The sequence below is a fragment of the Pleurodeles waltl genome, chromosome 1_1, assembly GCF_031143425.1.
Source record: "Pleurodeles waltl isolate 20211129_DDA chromosome 1_1, aPleWal1.hap1.20221129, whole genome shotgun sequence".
Lineage (NCBI taxonomy): Eukaryota > Metazoa > Chordata > Amphibia > Caudata > Salamandridae > Pleurodeles > Pleurodeles waltl.
The window spans coordinates 903681569-903701672 of record NC_090436.1 but is presented as its reverse complement, the minus strand read 5'-3'; the positions used below and the strand labels follow the sequence as shown (position 1 = coordinate 903701672).

General features: G+C 43.5%; 1 protein-coding gene across 14 annotated transcripts in view; it reads right to left on the bottom strand.

Annotated features, from left to right (window-relative positions):
• Positions 1-1879: 1879 nt before the first annotated feature.
• LOC138288601 (protein prune homolog 2-like) overlaps positions 1880-20104 on the bottom strand; it is a 400651-nt gene continuing 382426 nt past the window's right edge. For all 14 annotated transcript variants that reach the window (XM_069230106.1, XM_069230109.1, XM_069230100.1 and 11 more), the window contains one exon: positions 1880-7928. In XM_069230106.1, the coding sequence (XP_069086207.1) occupies positions 7901-7928 (28 nt within the window). In that variant the 3' untranslated portion in view covers positions 1880-7900. The remainder of the gene's footprint in view (positions 7929-20104) is intronic.

The following is a 20104-nucleotide window of genomic DNA, read 5'->3' as shown; positions in this document are numbered from 1 at the left end:
TCTTGGAGCATACTTTGTAAATGTGTTACCAGCAACATAGGCATTGAAATAGAAGGCTCCTGTTGGTCTTTCACTGAATATTCATGATGGCATGGATCTGAGTGCTCTCTTGCAGAGTAATAGTCCTCCTGATACTGTTTGTCATCATCCTCAAAGTCCTAGCATTTTACATGTAGCTATGAAGGAGTACCAGCTACTCCAAAGGGACCTCCATCCTCGGAGTCTTCATCCTCATGTAAGAGGTTCGCAGGCAGAGAGGGCAACACCTTAGTTATGGAGGTGTGAATTGGTGGAATTGTGGATTCGATTCTTACAGGGATCAAAAACAATGGAGGAAATATCATCTTTGCAGCTAGTTTTTCTCTCGACTCGGCTGCATCACTACTGTTCTCTTTATCGACAGCGAGGTTGTTGTTGATGGCATCGTCAATGGTAGCATCGTCAACAGTATCATGGATAGTGTCGTTAACTGGGGCGTCAATGGTATCCTCGTCAACAAGTACACCATCATCAACGGTATCATCGTCAACGAGTCTATTGTCGATGTTATCGCCGTCGAGCAGAGCATCGACTGCAACTGTGAATTTGCCAGCGAGGATTGTGCTGTTGGCAGGATCGTCATTGTTCGCAGTAAGTTGAGGAAGGAGGTCGTTGATGGCATCTTCGTCGACTAGCATTGCAGTATCCTTGTTGTGATAATCGTCATCGATGACATCGGTGATGAGGAGATTATTATAGGGGACGCTGCTGTAGTAAAGGTCGACATGGAAGTTATCATTACTGTGAACACGGTCGTTGATGGTGCCTTCATTGACGAGGTTACATCTGTGGGGCTTAATGGGTTTTTCTTGGATTTTGTCATCAACGGCACTGACTGTGAAGCATGTTTGGGAGGTGCTTTGTTCAGGTAAGGGGAAATAGGCAGAGAGTGAACCTTTTCTGAAGCAAGTTTTTTTTTCTTGGAGGAGGAAAGGAAGTCCTCATGCCTCTTTTTGTGCCCAGTAGTGGCATATTTGGATTCTTTAATGATCTTTGTAGGTGTTTCTGAGGCATTTTATTCCATAGCTTTAAGTGTTTTAAAGGAAGATGAAGTCTGTTAAAACGTATCACTATCCTCCTCAGATAAGGGGCACTCTTTGGTCTTTAGCTTCTGTTGCCACATCAAAAGTAAGTCTGCCTTCCCTGCCTTTCAGAGTTTTCGAAGAAAAGTTGCAGATTTTACAGCTCTCACCTTATGCTCTTATGCTCTGGATGGAGGCAATACGTGGGTCTTTATGTGGGTCAGCCGTATGGAGGCTCTTCTTCCCACAGGTGTCAAAGGCTTGGAAAAGTCCTTTCTTGATGAGTTGGGACATAGTGTCCAGTCAGAATCTGTAGATAGTAGAATGTCTGGAAGTAAATTCCTTCGAAAAAGCTGAGAGAGACAAGTAATTTGAGCAGAGCTCAAGGACACTCCCATCACATGACTTGTGGTAGAAAATCTGAGGAAATCAGCCTCCTTTAGGAGTGTTCTAGAGAGTGCTCTCACCTGATTGGCTAGAGCCTGTGGTCAGTCTGTCCTTTTTTAAAGAGGACATAGGCTATAAAACGTATGGTTCAATCCCAGTCTATCTATTACAGTAATACATATTGCTTTATTATAGTACTGTGGGACTCCCACTTTGACGACGGAATGCTTCAACCATGTGAATCTATGAAAGATCCAATACTGGAGAACTCTGGTGTACTGTCTGTCAAAGGATCTGGAGGAAGTATTCACAGGAACACACATGAAAAAACATACCAGTTGGAGCACATTTATTGTGAAATTCAACAATGTAAATGTGTGATTATGTTAACAATTAAACATCATAAAAGACAGAACCATGACTGCACGAAATAAGCCCTAAGCGTTGATAGCAGGTTTTTATTTTTAAATTAAACTTACATACATCAAGGTTACAGATTATACATTTCCAATCTGAATAACGAAACTAGAATAGTTATTGTTTACCAAAACAATTCATTTGTATTTTACTTTGTGCATTTGATACATAGTAAAAAACGCATTGGAATATAAAATATACTATGTGCAATTCTAATCTACCTATTGAGGTTTTACAAGTTTTACTACATTTCTAATACTCTAATGATTCCTACTCAATATATATTTATGCCTGAAATTATAAAACAAATACCAAACATTTTCAAATTCTGCAGAGACCGATCATCCCAATGCTCTTTTTATACAGATATGAGTCCTCTCTTTTAAATCACTCTCGTTTGGTAGACCCGTAGCATTAACATTACATACAACAGTCATTGCAAGCATTTGCTCAGTATACATTTAATATCCTAAATCCGTAGCTCATTTGTTGTGGTTTCCACTTGTTAAGAAATAACCTGGAACAACTGTGTGTCCTTACATCCTGTTTATCACACATAAGCAAGTAACCCAATGGCTGCTTTTCTCTCACTGTGGACCACTTAGTTTGTACATAATTTTTAGGTAACAATTAGACTTGGGTGAAATTTAAATTACTCTGGAGTAATTCACTTAATTTAAGGAATTTTGAATTACACTTGTTATGCAAAATTTCTGACATTACACCATTGCACCTTCTTGTGTAATTAAGAGTAATTTGGGACAAAATTCCCACTGTGGAACAAGGAAAGAACAGAGTGCCAGTGGCTGGCAGCTGCTGTTCACTTTCTGTTGCAAATAGTGCTGTTTTCTTAGCAAACTGCAACTTCGTGTACAATTTGCACATAAGGGTGCATTTAAACTAAGAAAGTAGTGGGTAGTGCCAAATTATTCCTCTTGTATAATTTTGCATACTTTTTCCGACATTTGATATGATTATGTGGGGGAAATGTCTAAATTTTGCGGACCCCGGTAACGTTTAAACCAATTTTCTCATGACGACTTACTAGAAAGCAATTATGCAACAATGGCTGAAAAAGTATGCACCAGACAGAGAACCCAACAAATCCCAAAAATACGCTGATTCTGTCAAAAATAGTGCTTTCTAATCCAAATAAAATGAACTATACTTTTAACTAACAAGCGTTCATGTTTCCCGTAGATAAATCTTCAATTTTCCTGTAATAAACAAATAAATGTTATAATTCAGTGCACAAAATAAAAAGGAAAATAAAAGGGTGTGAAGTAGCAACTTCACAAATGAAGTAAAAAGTATAGGTTTGAGCAGAAAGATTAACTTCTGGAGGATAAAAATAAAATAAAATATGTTTGTAACCATGGCACAGAAGTGAGTCCATCCACGCTAGAGCAAAATGTTCGTAGGCGTGTGAACACTATGCAGGGTCATTTCACACAGTCCAATGTACAAAGTAACAGTGGCTCACTAAAGGCAGTAAGACAGGTTGGATGCGCACAGGCTTTAACATTAAGAAAGCATTCACTATGCTAAAGGGAACATTATTTAGCATTTTGTTTGAAGAGAATGTTTACAATTTTTTAATAAAAACTCAACTGTTTTATGAGCTGTTTACTGCAACGCTCATATTATTGTTTTTAATGAAAATAAGCAGGGACAACCTAACAGCCCGTCATCGATGGGATTAGATTTCTATAGCAACAGCCAGTAAAACAGCTCTAAGGCTGATGAAACTTTCGCGGCGATCTGTAGTTGCAGATTTAAGGGAAGGTCTGCTCCCCCTTTTATATTTTTGATCCTAGCTAATGAATTGAGTGCCATGAGGATCGGTAACACTATAGACTAATTTTTATACAGTTACAAAACTGAACATTTCTGTGATAACAAACATCACAGGAAAGAGAAATGAAAATGTGTAAAGTTAACACTGCCACTGGTATTGTTAAGTTTCATCTTTTTACTCACACGACCACTTCTGCAGTGTCAGTTCAATTTGTCAGCTGCCATATCCCAGCACTGTCACTTTTTAATTTATACAAATGTAATGCTTCATGAGACCTATTCGAGTATAGCACATCTTTTTGTTCTAAAGGTGCACTAAATAAACGATAAGTCTGTGAAGGCGCCAGACTAGAGCAACCTTTCCTGGTTTACTATTTACATTTCGTAAAGACGGTGAGCAGAGTTTTGTGAGCATTTCTTCGGGTTGGACAAAGTAATTCCCTGCTTCACACCTCGGATGTGTTCCTTTTTGTAATTCAAATTGTTGACTGAGAACGAGAGAGTCCTTCACCTATTTTGTCTGCCATTTCCTTGAGTTCATTCTCTTTAGACAACTGCCACGGTACTAGGTTGTGCCCATTATAAAGCATTAACAAAAGATAATGAGACCATCAGACCGTCAGATAAAAATAGCCATTGTTATGCTGAAGGTAACACTACAGAAAGCAGACGCAGACACATAATTAGGGAGCAGACAAAACAGTTATCTTAAAATCATTAGAGGTGATTAAATCACTTTGGAGGAAACAATTGTGTAGTTGCCAAGCATTTATCTCGAGAAGACAATACTTATAGCATACAAGAGTTGACTAAAGCAGGACCCAATCTTTGGGTTGCTCAATAGTTTTGGGCAATCAGTCACTGTTCAAATATTTACTGGTTAAACAGATATACACATTGAGGAGCACGTGCCTCAAAAATCATGCACAAGAGCCAGTGAAGTCATGTCCTGTTGTGCTACTTGCACAAAAATATTTATTAGTACATTTGAATCCCAGAAAATGACAGGTTAACTATTCTAGAATACCAACTAAATAGGAAGATAAATATACCACTCTTCAAATCCTCAAAAGGCTTTGCATATACATGTTTAAAATAGTTTTAGTTTTGAGGATTTGCTTTACCCAAAATCTATTGGCACCTACAAATGAGATCAAAGAATGTCACTGTTCCGATTAGTTCTAGATGTTTACATTGTAGGAAGATTATTCTTTAGTCAGCTTAAGTGCGTTGTATATATCTACTGGTGATAACATAAATTCATTTGAAAATGTAAAGAACTGGCTTGTCGACTAGGGCCAATTTCTTTGACTGGCATTCATTCAGTTTTCTCATTACTATACATTACTTTTACGGATTGTGGTGCATAAGAGACAGATTTTTTATATCAACATACACTGTCACTGTGCCTCTGTACACCTCGATATTAAAGCAACCACCATTGCCAGTGCCACCAAAAGGAACACAGACCTGTGGACAGGCCTGGAGGACTTCACGGTGTGGTGGGGATGAGAAGGATAGGAGCACTCTGTAGAGCCAAAAACGGTTATATTGCCACCACAGTGTTCCTGTCGTGTATTCCACAGGTATGCTCCATGCTACAAATGAGGAGGGGGCCGTGTTGTGTGTATCTCTCCCTTTGCCTGATACTTCCACCATAGGAATGCTGGAAAAGGCCACACAATCAGAAGCAAAAGATGACAAAATGCACTCAGTCATGTCTCACAGTCTAATGGTTTTGCTCAATGAAACTCTTATCCAGCTATCAGGACCTTACTTGGAATGCCCAAACTATAAAACAACTATTTGAGGCATGTCTGTGGCATGTTTCTGAGGACAATTTTCTTGCATTAATGTCATGGCTGCTTTTGATCAGAAAATTCTCCTGCATTCTGAACACTTACAATCAATGTATATCAAATATACCAGCGGCACCATGAATGACAGTCTTGCTTGATGAATTCCCTATAACAGTGGTTCCCAACCTTTTGACTTCTGGGGACCCCCCACTTTATCGTTACTGGAACCCGGGGACCTCCACTAAATCATTATTTGAATCTGGGGGACCCCCCCCTACTGAGTCATTACTGGAACCTGGGGACTTAATCTGTTAATATTATTTAATTTTCTGAGCAGTCGCGGACCCCTGAGGCTTCGCGGCCCCCCTGGGGTCCCCGGACTCCAGGCTGGGAACCACTGTCCTATAATGTTTGGTGTGGCATTCTCTTAGAACCCATGCTGATATGTATTTCTTTAACATCTCGATCAGAGTCTCCAACCTGAAGGGAAACTTCATGTAACCAGTTTCATTTTCAGTGAGATCTATGTGATTAGAGTTACCTTTGGAGTCCACTGGGACTATCCGTGTAGTTTTATGACAGCTATTTGCTGTACCATGGACTTAAACGACCTTCCACAGGGGTGCAAGACCCCACCACCCTGTTTTAGATACTAACAAAATACTAGCAGTGGCCACTGTGAGACATCTGTAGCAGCAGAGAGTGAATTAAGTTCTGTGCCTTAAAGCTATGCAGGCAGCTACCAGGCACCTCCTGGAGGAGCTTAATATCAATATGACTAACACTCTCAGGTGTATTCTGAGAAAACAGTTAAAATAAAACTGAAGCAATTAAAAACAGCCACAGGCAATGTAAAAAATGTATGCTCGCTGTCTTGCATGATTGAGTTAGTAAATTTGATAAAGTATGGTTATCCTTGAGAACCTAGATGAAATAAGATTATTCTACTGGGGAGGCATTGCACACCATGTCACACTTGCTGTGGAGATCCCCATTATCCTGGGTTGAAAATGAGGACAAAAAAGGTCTTATAAGTTATATTGCACATACTGGAACATCAATATGGGCCCACATCCAGTAGAACAGATGCATGCCTGTTTTCTGGAAGACAAAGAACTACAATCTCTTCTGATAGAAGAAACAAAAGAGCAACATCATCAATTGCATATGAATAATATGTGTCAATCATCTCTTTTGTAAATAACGTTAAATTGCCAGGAAAGTTCAGCTTTTCCCTAGTATTTCTTAAAGCCATGCTACCTAGGTAGATATATCAGGTGTAATTACTTATAAAACACAGATATAGAATGCTCCTCCGGTCTGGTTGTGCGGTCTGCAGAGGCAATCATCTTTGCCATCAAACTCAATGTTTCTGAGAGAAAGCCCTGAAAAAAACAATAAGTATTCTGCGAGGAGACAGGGTTAACGTTAGATATTACCCACAACAATTCAAAGTATTATCATCAAATGCAGTAAGCAAGGCCACTCACATCTTTCGTAAAGTCAATTAGTATGAGATATGTGGGTACAAATCAAATACCCCCAATCTAAGCACACAAGTGACAGTTTACAAAACAGCAAAACGAAAGTCAATGCAGAATAAGTTGAAGGGTATGGCACCAGTGCATCCTGGACAGAGTATAATTATTGTGTCCTATTTATCGTTTAGAAAAATACCACCCCTTTGGAGTAACTAACAGAAAATCTGCATCCATGTCAGACACAGGACAGTGAAAGCACAATGTGAAATAAAAGCTTCTGTGAACTTTCTGCGAGAAAATCTCTTGTGATAGCATCACTCAGTTGCAGTTTGGCGTCTGGATGTTTGTGGATTGTTACTCTTCGGCTAGAATCTTCACAGACCCGAGCTGCCTGACAAGGTCATGGCCAATGTTATGGATAATGTTAGGTAAATTGAATTCAAGGTAAAACAGGAGATAAAAGGTAGACAACATTGCCAGCAACCACTCACTACATTTACTAATAACTTAGCTGACCAAGCCTGCATGATTTAACACTTAAACACATATCCAGAATCATAAGCAAGCAGATTGTTGGCCAATGCAGTCAAACAAGTGAACTTTGTGATGTTAGTTAAAATTCTTCTAACACATAGGGAGTAAATAACATTCAGAGCATGACAGAATATAATCAGTCTCTACCAAAGTGCATGCTCGAGGCACATAATTGGCAATAATAATTATACTTTAAAATATACACAAGATCACTGGCAAGGTTTCCTTATTTTAAATATTCACTTCCAAATGTTCATTCCTAAATTCACATCTCTAGGTGAGAAACACAAACAATTCCCCTCGTTGTCCTCATGGCACATATAAGGAGCAGATCAGAAAGAAGGAAGAGCTGCCCATTCGTGCATTGGTATCTTTGACTTCATCCAGATTGCAGTATTTCTCTTCTAGGTCTGAAACGTGGTTATTACTTTTCTTCTGGTTTCTTGTCGTAGCTTTAAAACAAAACAAAGAGATTACTATTACTTAGCATTCTGTCCAACATATGTGATCAAGACACATTCAAACAGAGCTACTGCACAAACACAAAAGGTCACTATCTAAGTTTACATGCGTTTTCAATGTGTAGAGAAGTTAAACCGAGAAATACACTTAGGTTGTTTACACATGCACAGTGGGGCAGAACACCCTCACCATATAGGGAACATTAGGAAAGTAATGACTAGGATGCATCAGCAGATGACGTCAGTGGCTGTTTGGCCACCACGTCACTGCCCAAATCATGCATGAGCAGTAAAGTATTATCTCAGTGCCTTGGTGAGTAAAATCGAGATGGTGGCCTGGAGAAGAGCTTCATCCTTCCAAGATGTTGAGGAAACCATAGCTTTATTAAGGGCAGCAAAGAGGCTTCCACCATAGTACAAACAGAAAGATGGAAAGGTTCTGCACTGAACTTGCCACAGTTGACTATGTGACTCCTATTGGTCAAAAAGGACTCTAAGAGATCCAGAGCTGTATCTCTCACCCCAGCGAGATGCAATCTTGCACCAGGGGAGAAGGGGATACCGTATCAAACGCAGCAGACAGATCCAGCATAATCAAAATGTGAGTTTTATCTTTGAGGCATTCCAGAAACCTTGATGGGAGTTGTGAGATAAATTCTTAGAGCAGAGGGAATGGCCCACAAGAGTGATCTCACAGTGAGTGTCTGTGGCAGAGAACCACGAGACAGAACAGCAGAGAAGCAGCAAGAAGGAGGTCAAGCATTGAGGACAAAGGGATTGAAAGAAATGGAGAAACATGGAGGGAAGGATCATGACTAACAGGAAAGTCAGGTGAAGGGGAAGGAGCAAACAGGAAAGGAAAACCGGTTAGGGGTCCCCAGCAGCACAAAGGTAAGACTACCAGATATTGGCATAGTAGCACCTTTTTGGGGAAATCTATTAACAAGTACCAAAGCAAAACATGAGCTAGTGAGTATGAGCATACTACATAGACAAACAGGCAGAGCGAAATGGTAAAAGGAAGCTGTAAGGGAACTAGTAAAATGACCAAGAGTGCCCACCAACATTGAAATGTGGAGGGAGACATTTACCATTGAGAGTGGATTGTGGCACTCTTCAAATACAAGGATGTGACCAGGACATACAGTGTTAGCACCAGAGGGCTGCCATTGTTTAAATGCAGTGCGAAATTCAGGGCAAAAAGGGGCTGGATCATTGAAAATAGTTGGAGATGTACATAACAAGCTTTGGCTCCAGTCTATGACCTCTGCTAGACCCCAGCCGACTGAATATTGCAAATGAATTGTCACTGCCTCACACTCCCTTTCCAGCCAAATACACTTTGGGGTTTTTTGTGTGTGTGTGTGTGGGGGGGGGGGGAGATGGGAGCGAGAGGGGCGGTCTTATCTGAGCCCAGAGACAGGACACTTGGAACTTCAACAAAGAAGCATATCTTAGATCACTGTGTAGGTTTTGACATGAGCGCTTGAAATGTAGTGGAAGGACCTTCTGGGTTTAGGGGGAAAAAGCAGGAGGAGGTTTTCAGGGCAGAGGTGTTGAGGGAAGGGCCTTGGGAAAGGGTCAACACTCCAGTTTACTTAGAGGCCATGGAACACTGGTTGCATCAATATCCTGACAGACAGGCAGAATTGAAATGAAATGAGGGATTTACTAATATATTTAGAATACCATACACTGAGAAATTACAGTCAGCAAAAGACACGCCAGAGATTGTGCAGATCAAACTAATGAAATAAGTTCAAAAGGTACAAATAGCAAGCCCATTTCAAAAGATTCTTATGAAAGACATTCTCATCATCAAAATACTTTATTCTGTATTTTTCAACCATAAAAGTACACAAACAACGCCATAAATAAGTACACCACATAAAAGTGCAAATACATAAAAAGGCAGACAGCAAATCACAGTGACATTAGCATAATAAGCCTACATCACCAAATGGAACATAGGCCAGCCAATGCACGTATCTCATCAAAGTAAAAATATAACAAGATGATTTAAAATACAATATCATATTACTATAAAACAAACTCTATAAGAACAATTCATAAAAGATAACTAAAACTAAAATTAATGCTCTGGCGATATCAGGAAACAATGGGGCATATTTACGAGAAAGTGGCGCATCATAGAGTTTTCTTGCACCCCCCCCCCCCTCACCAGCGCCTAGCAACACCATGCTTACACCATATTTACAATACGGCACACCAGGGCGGTCATTAGCACAATAGCATCAACATTTTTTACTCTATTGAAGAGGCTTTGCAATACTAGCGTCAAAAATATTGACACTAGTGCAGAAAAGCACAGGGAGGCCCATTGAATATAATGATTATAATGGGTGTGTCATTTTAACACCTGCTCTGATCAGGCATTAAAAATTATGGGAAAAATAGCACAGTGAAATGTTGTAAATTTCACTGCACCATTTTTTCGGGCCTCCATGCGCCAGAACACCCCCCTCACAAACACAATGGTGGTCATTACAACCTCAGCAGTCTTTTTGCAAGACCGCCGATGGACCGCCATGCTGAAGACCGCTAGTGCAGGCGGTTTTCCGCTTGGCGAATTATGACTGCTGGCAGCCCTCCGTCCTTTTCCGGACGGAGAACCACCAGCAGCCATATTGGCGGTTGGTGGGGAAGTGGATTCGGCGCGGCGGTGTTCTGTTGACGGGGTGCTGGCGGCGGAGCAGCCCCCATGGATCCCGTCTCCTCCCGGAGGATCAACAGACCAGGTAAGTTGATCGTCCATTAGGGGAGGGGGTATGGGGTGTTGTGTGCGTGAATGGAGGTGTGCGTGTGAGTATGTAGAGGGGGTGTGTGAGTGCGTGCATGCATGCGGGGGGCGTGTTGTGTTGGGAAATGTGTACATGTCTGTCTGTATGTCTGAATGGATGTGTGCGTGTATGTCTGTATGTGGGTGTGCATGTATGACTGTGTGTGTGGCTGTTGGCATGTTTGGTGATATGTGTGCGGGTATGTGTGTTGGTGGTGTATGCATGCGTGTACGGTGTATGTCTGGGTTGCGATGTTGGGGGTAGGGGTGGGGAGGGGGGTCCTGCCACCTTTGGGGGGTGGCAACGGGGTGGGGGGGCAGGGGGAGGAAGCGGGGGTGGGGTGTGGTGGAGACCCCTATCAGTGCCAGGGAAGGAATTCCCTGGCACTGATAGTGCTTACCGCCATGGATTTCATGGCAGTTCCCAACCCCATGAAATCCATAGCGGTCAGCCGGGTCGTGATACCGCCGGCGGTCTTGTGACGGCTGCCGGGCTGGAGACCCAAGTCTCCAGCCCAGCGGTTGTCTCCGCCCTGGCGGTCGGATCAGAGAAGTGGCGGATGACCATGGCGGTAACCGCCATGGTCATAATTCCATTTTGTTTACCGCCAGCCTGTTGGTGGTAAGACCGCCACTTCTCCGCCAACTGCCAGGGTCGTAATGAGGGCCTATGTCGGACGTTGGCATGATTTGGTGCAAGGGATCGCAAAGTGGTGCAATGCAAGCATTGTGCCACTTTGTAACTATAGTGTGGCATAAAAGTCACGTTAGTGTCAAAAAATGTTTGCTATTGCGGCGCTAAGGTGGCACAAGGGGTTTATAAATATGCCCCTAACAGGCAACGGCCACCACTGTATATCTAAAAGACCAACTGCAGAAAAGGTATTTAGATACTGCGCAGTCGACTGCATAGCCTCAGTACACAGGAGTCGTAAGGCATCCTGGTGCTGTCTGCAACCAAGTTTGTTGCATTGGGGAATAATCCATGCTTTCATAGGCCAGGCATATGAGGGGCAGGAAAAAATAAATGAGCCAAAGATCCTTCCACTTGCTTACAGGCCAGACATAGGCCAAGATTTAAGAAGCTCTAGTGCCACATTAGCGTAATAGTTTAGACGCTAATGTGGCGTTAGGCTTTAAAAATCGCTGCACCATATTCACAAAGTGGTGCAATGCATGCATTGAACCACTTTGTAACCCCTTGTGGCCCATTATGCCTGTACCAGGCATAATGTATGAAGGGAGGCGTTCCCCCCCTGTTAGGGGGACTGAAAAAATGGCACACGGAAATCTAAGCAGGCAATATAAAGGAGGCAAACCATTTGTTAAAATGGGCCCTATGTACTTTGCAGAACTAGCGTCTACATTTTTAGCACTAATCCTGCAAAGCACCAAACTAGCGTAAAGCTAACTACTGCCATGGTGCATCGTATGCTTAATACAGCGCACAACTGGTGGCGTTGGCGGGGCGCCATGGGGTGCAAGAAAAGTGGCGATGCACTGGATGCAGCATCACATTTCTTAAATCTGCCCCATAAAGTGCTCATGGAGCTACAGTGTTGGACTGTTGCCCTTTTGCAGGGTCATCCCCAATCATTTTGCCTCCTGCCTCCTATTTTTTCTGACCTGTTGCTGTTGGCTTTTTAACTCTGGAGACTTTACCACTGATAACCAGTGCTAAAGTGCATATGCTCTCTGTGTAAATTGTATGGTTAATTGGTTTATCCATGAATGGCATATTTGATTTACTAGTAAGTTCCTAGTAAAGTGCGCCAGAGGTGCCCAGGGCCTCTAAACTAGATGCTACTAGTGGGCCTGCAGCACTGGTTGTGCCACTAACCTTAGTAGCCCTGTAATCATGTCTCAGACCTGCCACTGCAGTGTCTGTGTGTGCAGTTTTCAACTGTAAGTTCGACTTGGCAAGTGCACCCACTTGCCAGGCCTAAACCTTCCCTTTTTCTTACATGTAAGGCACCCCTAAGGTAGGTCCTAGGTAGCCCCAAGGGCAGGGTGAAGTTTATGGTTAAGGTAGGACATATAGTTATGTGTTTTATATGTCCTGACAGTGAAATATTGCTAAATTTGTTTTTCACTGTTGCAAGGCCTGTCCCTCTCATAGGTTAATACGGGGGCTACATTTAAAAATGATTAAAGTGTAGATTATCTTTGGGAGCGGATAGGCATATGGAGTTTGGGGTCTCTGAGCTCACAATTTTAAAATACATCTTTTAGTAAAGTTGATTTTAAGAATGTGTGTTTAAAAATGCTATTTTTAGAAAGTGAGCATTTTCTTGCTTAAACCATTTCTGTGACTCTGCCTGTTTGTGGATTCCCTGTCTGGGTCAGTTTGACAGTTGGGCTGGTTGCACCTCACACTAGACAGTGACACAAAGGGAGCTGGGGTGTAGTCTGCATTTCCTGATGTGCCATCTGTGCTAGGAGGGCGGGGAGGAGTGGCCACTCACTTACCTGAAAGGGCCGTGAGTGCCCTCACACAATGCAGTCTCCAACCCCCTGGTGAGTGTCTGGGGCCTGGCATGGGCAAGGCAGGATTTCACAATCAAGAGAGACCTTGCTTTGAAGTAGGCCTACTTCAAAGGAGAAAATGGGTATAAGAAGGGAACCCAAAACCACAGACTTTAGAACACTTCTGGAAACCAAGAGGAACCTTTGCCAGGAGAAGAGCTGAAGTGCTGAGGAAGAAGAGCTGCCCTGCCTGTGACTGTGCTTTGTGGAGCTATCCTGCAGTTGCTGCTTCTGCCAGAGTAAGAGGGCAAAGACTGGACTTTGTGTGCTTTTCATCCTGTGAAGATCTCCAAGGGTTTGATTTAGAGCTTGCCTCGTTGTTTGAAGTCTCAGGGACAGCAAAGACTTTTCTCTCCCAGCACCTGGAGTCTCTGGAGGGAGTCCTACTCTGCCAAGTGGTGCCCATCCAGTTCCTTGGACCCTGAAATGAGAAGCTGGCAGCCCAAGAGTAAGAAATCCACGCACAGAACGCCGTGCAGGGAAAAGATTGATGCAACTCCGATCTGCGGCGGAAAATTTGACGCACCACCGGCTTCGCGGCTGAAAATTGACGCTCACCTTCAACGCGACCCAAAGATCGATGCCCGGGGCTGGCGAAACAACGCACACCATCGCTGGCGGAGGCTGGGGAGATCGTAACCAACGCTGTGTGGTTTTCGGATCATTGTGCGGCTGGATATCCGACACAAACACCGCTGGGTGTGTAAAAACAACGCAAGGCCTGCCCAGACCCAATAGTGCTGGGTCGCATCGCTCTCCTGCAGAGAGAAGAAATGACGCAGGTCGACCTGACTAAAGGAGAAATGACACAAGGTCTCACTCGTGAGTGATATCGACGCATCACAAGCCCTTTTTGATGCACACTCGCCCGTGTGGGGTAATTTTTTGATGCACCCAAGGTACATTTTCACGCTAACAGTGTTAGTGTGTGTTTAAAATTACATTAAGACTCTTTTTGCATTTTTAGTGATAACTTGACTTGTGTATTGTGGAGTTTCGTCGTTTTGGTCTTGTTTTGTTTAGATAAATATTTTCTATTTTTCTAAACCTGTGTTGTGTCATTTTGTAGTGTTTTCATTAAGTTACTGTGAGTGTTGGTACAAATACTTTACATCTAGCACTCTGAAGTTAAGCCTACTGCTCATGCCAAGCTACCAAGAGGGTGAGGGGGGGTTAGCTGAGGGTGAATCCCTTTTACCCTGATTAGAGTGAGGGTCCTTGCTTGAACAGGGGGTAACCTGACTGCCAACCAAAGACCCCATTTCTAACATATAGGACCATAGCTACCATAGCTAAATTTAAGATATAGCATCCTTGCATGTAAGGACAGAATGTAGTCTAAAAATGGTTCGAAGACCGCCTCAGACTTAAAATCTAAAAAGTTACCAACTAAGGACCCTTGTATGGCACTGCTGGATTCAACATCATGAATGTGCTCCCAATGCGCGTTCTTAGGGGCAGCTCTCAAGATGTAATGCATAGTGGGGGGGAAACCACAGTTCAACTAACCCTACTTGGGATAAAAGATTTTTGACCTAAAAGACCCACTTAATTTTGCCTGAACTATCATGAAAAACCATGTCCTGGAAGGAAATGTAATAGTCCACAAGATCTGGTGAGTACTTCAACCTTCGCCAAAACAGTAATGACTTTTAGCTGGGGCCTGTGGATCGTGGCTTCCATGCCCAGGTCATGTCAGAGCAGTACTAGTGGGGTGCTTTTTGGGAGGCTTGTTAGTGCTCTTAAAAATGTGTTCTCTGTCACCCTTAATGGGGTAGGATCAACATTGCCCCACAACTCTGCCCCATAAGGGGCACTACCCTCAGCCTTAGCACTAAAGACCTGTAAAGCAGGGGATATGTACCTACACTGTGATGAATTACACACTCTAAGAATAGCAGCAGAGTGCTGGGAAAGGTTCAAACTGCTCCTCTCAACCTCAGGTTGACCAGGCCAGAGAACTGGTTAAGTTAATGCCCAGCTAAGTGAATTAAGAAACCTGATCCAATGCACTACCCTCCAACAATATCCAACCCTTAAAAGTCTTACAGGGTCTGATGACCATAAACCTTGTTTTGGAATGACTGATCACCAGACCTCGCTCATAACAAAAGGCCGCAAACTTATCCACTAAAAGTTAGAGGCCACTAGCAAACAACAGAAGAGGAATCTTACATCTAACCAGTCATGGGGCACTGTTTTATTGTCCTCAAAGCAGGAGGCCATGTCACTGAGATATAAAGAAAATAGAGTTGGTGCAAGAACGCACCCTTGGCAAACTCCTTTTAATATGGTTATTTGTTCAGTGAGCTCTCCATCACAACCCAATCTAACTTTGGCATATGTTTTGTCATGAAGGCAAACCAAAAATGTCCAGAAGATCCTGAGGAACCTCACTCTTCTTGAGGGCCTCCCACAATTTTTCATACGGTACAAAATCAAACACAGATTTCAGGTCTACGAAGAACAAGTAAATATGTGTCTTTTGTAGAAGAAAAGTCTTCCAATAAATTAATAAAAACCTAAAAACCTGATCAAATGTACTAACCATTTTTTTCAAAACCCCACCAACAGTGGGGAGAGGGCCTGATGATCTTCGATCCACCCTTCCAATTTCCCTAGTATTTGCCTTACAAAGACCTTTTAAGCAACATCAATAAGGCTGATTGGTCTGTAATTTAGGGGTGAGTCCCGTGCACCCTTATTAAAGATCAGAATAATTTCAGCAGCCTTCCAGCTGGCCAGAAAACTACCCTCCCTAAGAATAAGGTTTGTTAACATATTAAAATACACTGCTGAGCCCTCAATGTCTGCAAGAAAAAGATCACCTGGGACGCCATCAGGCCCTCCTGCTTTTCCCCGAGCTATAGCTTTAATCGGTCTAATGTGATTGCTCAATTCCAACTTGAGATCCACAGATGAGGAAATGATTCCTCTTGCAAGAAGAGAGCCCCTCAGTATCAACCCTGGGTACCTGCTGATTGAGATCAGAGAAATAAGCATGCTATGCTTCCAGGGAAATGGAGTCCGCCAGCAGTGTAGTAGGACATTGGTCATGATTGGCTACCAATCTCCAGAATTTCCTGGCATCTTTCAGAGTGGCAGCTTCATATTTATTCTCTCAAAGAAGGGACTCCCAGTCCCCATGTGCTCTTAATTGGACGTGTTTATACTCCTTCCTTTTTTCATGGATCAGGGGAATTTGCCCACAGATAAGGACTTGTCAGAGCTAATTGTTCTTATTGTTGCAGGCCCTATTATACCACATATGTCCCAGCTGAGGAGGGGAATGAGGTGGGTGACCTGAGCGCGTAAAACAGTCCCCAAGCATTTTAAGCAGGGTTTCATTGCATTTAAAAATACTCAGGTCCCAGGACTGGTCCTTCTGAGCATAATTCAGTTTTTATAATTCTGAGACAGCAACCCCTAGTGCCTGGTCCATCTGATCTCTAATGACCGGATTTGATACCACTTATGCCATTTAATCCTTCTCTTGCCATTCGAGGGGAGCAAATTAGTACCAAGGGAAACAGGAACATCCGTCTTAAATTTAAACCATTTTTTTAGGGAGCAGTGCAGTGTGTTGTGGTCACTGTTGTGCCTATCAATAATATTCAGGTCAGCTAAACTGGTCCAGAGTTGCAAAGATAATAGCGCATATTCAATTCTACTGGTGTGTCCAGGGTAATTAAAGGTGTGGGATGCATGGGGATCCAATACTGCATGTCCTTAAGCCACAGGATAGAGCAAATGTCAAGAGCTGGAAATCAGCACTTGCCCAGCACTTCAATGGAGCAACATTCAACAATGGGATTCCCCATTCCTCATCTTCCTCGCTCATGGGAGAATCAGTACTGGCGTCCAACAGCTCAAATGTTGGGTTGAAGTTGCCGGCAATAACAATGTTATCTTATGAATCATAAGCAGCCCTATGCAAGTCGAGATTGGTAATCATCTGTGTTGGTCCCCCACCTCCAGGAACCCGACTGTAAACATTGTAAATGTAATAGGAATGGGTGCCTACCCTAGAGACAGATATGCCTAATATACAGTACGAAATAAAAGGCAGTAGTGGCTTTAATATCAAGTGCCACTTTGAACCAAATAAGGAGACCACCTCAGAGACAGCCCATTCCACCAGAACAAAGCGGAACATGGATAGCTTTGTAACCTGATCTATGCAGCAGTTCTAAGGACCAAAGGCCTCATTACAAGGCCGGCAGTCTTGTGACTGCCAGCCTCGCTGTGGCAGTTGGACTGCCGCAGCTGTGGCAGTCCGACCGCCACATTATGAGTTTGGTGGTCAGACCGACATCTGACCGCTATCTGTGCCAGGATCCTAGATTCTGGATGCGCTGAACTCAGTGCCACCCAGCTGATTACAACCTTGTTCTCCACCAGCGTTTTCATACTGGTTTCCCCACCATGAAAAGGCTGGCAGAGAACAAGGGCAGGGGGGCCACAGGCGGGCTGCACTACCTATGCTCATGGCATGGGCAGTGCAGGGACCACCCTGCCCAGCACCATCAGAATGCTCACTGTCTGCACTGCAGACAGTGCGCATTTGGAGGGTGCTGATCGCCCCCCTCTGTACTATGAGATAGCAGTCGGCTCCTCCACGGGAGCAGAGTGCTATCTCATAGCACTGTTCCCGCCGGTCAGAACATCTGGAACGCTTTATTTCAAGGTCTTCGCCAGTCTGCGAGGTAAGGGTGGCAGAAACCTTGTAGTACGGCAGGGGAGGAACGCCACTGCTATTGTGGTGGCATCGTCCCTGTGACTTTGGTGGTAGCGTGTTGGGACCGCCAAACTTGTAATGAGCCCCCAAGTCTCCTGCAGAAGGCAAATATTAAACTGGTTGATAAAAGACCCCCAGGTCGGATCTCCAAGCTTGGCCTAAATCCCAGGATAAGAAATTAATATATTGCAGAATAATAAATGAATCTCACTCTGAGGTTCAGTACTATGTTGGGCCTCCTGGAGTAGGGTCAGCAATGTGATACTATTTTGGGGGGACAGTCTTACATGACGTGCTGAGAAAGCCATGGCTATGTTGTTTGGTGCCTGGGCCACATCATCCAGTCAATCAATCATAGACGTCCTCAAGGCCTCCAGCACCTCACTGGGTGTGTCCTTTCTCTCACCAGTTGGTTCACTAAACTAAATTAAAGGCTTTGGCACAAACCCAAATTAATTAAGCCGTCCACCAACTTGTTTGTCTTCACCTTTAGCCTGATGCAGTCAAAGGACTCTGGTGGTTTGGAAAGACCAGGAAGATACCTTTCATGCAAAAGTTCAGAGGCTGTTCATATGTAGTGTATATTTTTATTTATTAAAGATCCTTCATCTTCATATACTTTATTGCTAAGGTAGGGAGATTGACTATATATAACATATTCCCTATCATGTCAGGGCTTTCTGAGTTAATCCTAAACCTGAATTCATCCCTCCACTAGACCAAGGGCACAGTGGTTCTCTCTATCCACATGTGTAAGTGAAGGTGTTGTTGGTCAAGACTTGCTAGTAGGAGGCAGACACCCTTCACAGGAGGTGCTTTAAAAGGAGATGGGGTAGAGTAAGAGTCTTTGTGAATCTTAACTCTTTGATTTCGCAGTTTTTTTGTTTTATTAAGGAAGTGTAGGTGGAGCCAGATGCCCCCTGCTCAGCTTTGAAAAAGCCTGACGGCTTGGCAGTAGATTTAAGCTGGCCTGTTTCTATCATTAGTGAGGCCACTTTGGACCTCAGATCAACCACCTCTGCCTCAAAAGAGCCCTGTTGCCAAGGCCTGATTCCCCACATGCCTTTTAAGTTGCTATAATTGTATTAGTGGATGGTAAATGAATCAATGGGGTAGTTGAACCTCTGGTACCCCTACAGGTCCTTCTGGGGGAACAGGGGCCAAGGTAGGACTTGAGAGAGGTGAGAATCTATTGTCACATATTATCGATGGAGGCAAAGGTATAGGAACATGGTCAGTGGATGCCGGTTCCAGCAAAGTGGTTGTATACTTCATCACAGCTATGTCATGTTTTTGTTTTGACAGATGAGTACCCAAGTTTGTCTGAGTTGGCAAGGCCTGAATTTCATTAGCTTTCTGTTTCTTCCAGAAGATAGATGGGGCCTTATTCGCGGCTGATCTCGACTGTGAATTACTGGAATCTCCTCCTCCCAAGAGATTTTTGACTTCCTCTATTAAGATGTCAATGTCTTTGAGGGACAAATTATCTACTAAACCATCAGGCTGTGGGGGCCCTGTTGCTTGAGGGTTAGTGACCTTTTTCCCCTGCAGAATGTCTGTTGCTTTGAATTTCCCAATGGCAGAGAGGAAGTAGCCTACTGTTCGGAGCTGGGAATCGGGCACAATTACGATCATATCTGCACAGTCTATTGCTTCTCGATAGTTACCTAGTATAACAGTTAAGTGGAGGAGGAAAATTCCCAGACTCCCGCTGCGGGCCACTTTAGTCGAACCACAGAAAAACACACAGTCACAAATTTGGGGTGTTGGCATTAGAGTGCTATAAAGACATGAACTCTTACCCCAATATAGTCCAATTCCCAGCACAAAAAGTAAGGAGGGTGGCCCTGCCCTACCGCCTCTTGGCACAGGAAAGTCCTGCCCTTAGCCTAGGTTTCGCCTGGGCATGGCCCACACGTGTCCCATGCCAAAGGAGATCTCAAGACGCTTTAAAGCGCACAACAATGTTTAGGTGGCGGCTAAGCCCTGGCCCCTCCTTCTTGGGCCAAGGGAACCTGGGTGATGGAGTCCACAGAAGCAAAGTACACAGCAATACAGCATCCCACGCCTCAGGAGATCTCAAGGTACTTTATAGCACACAAC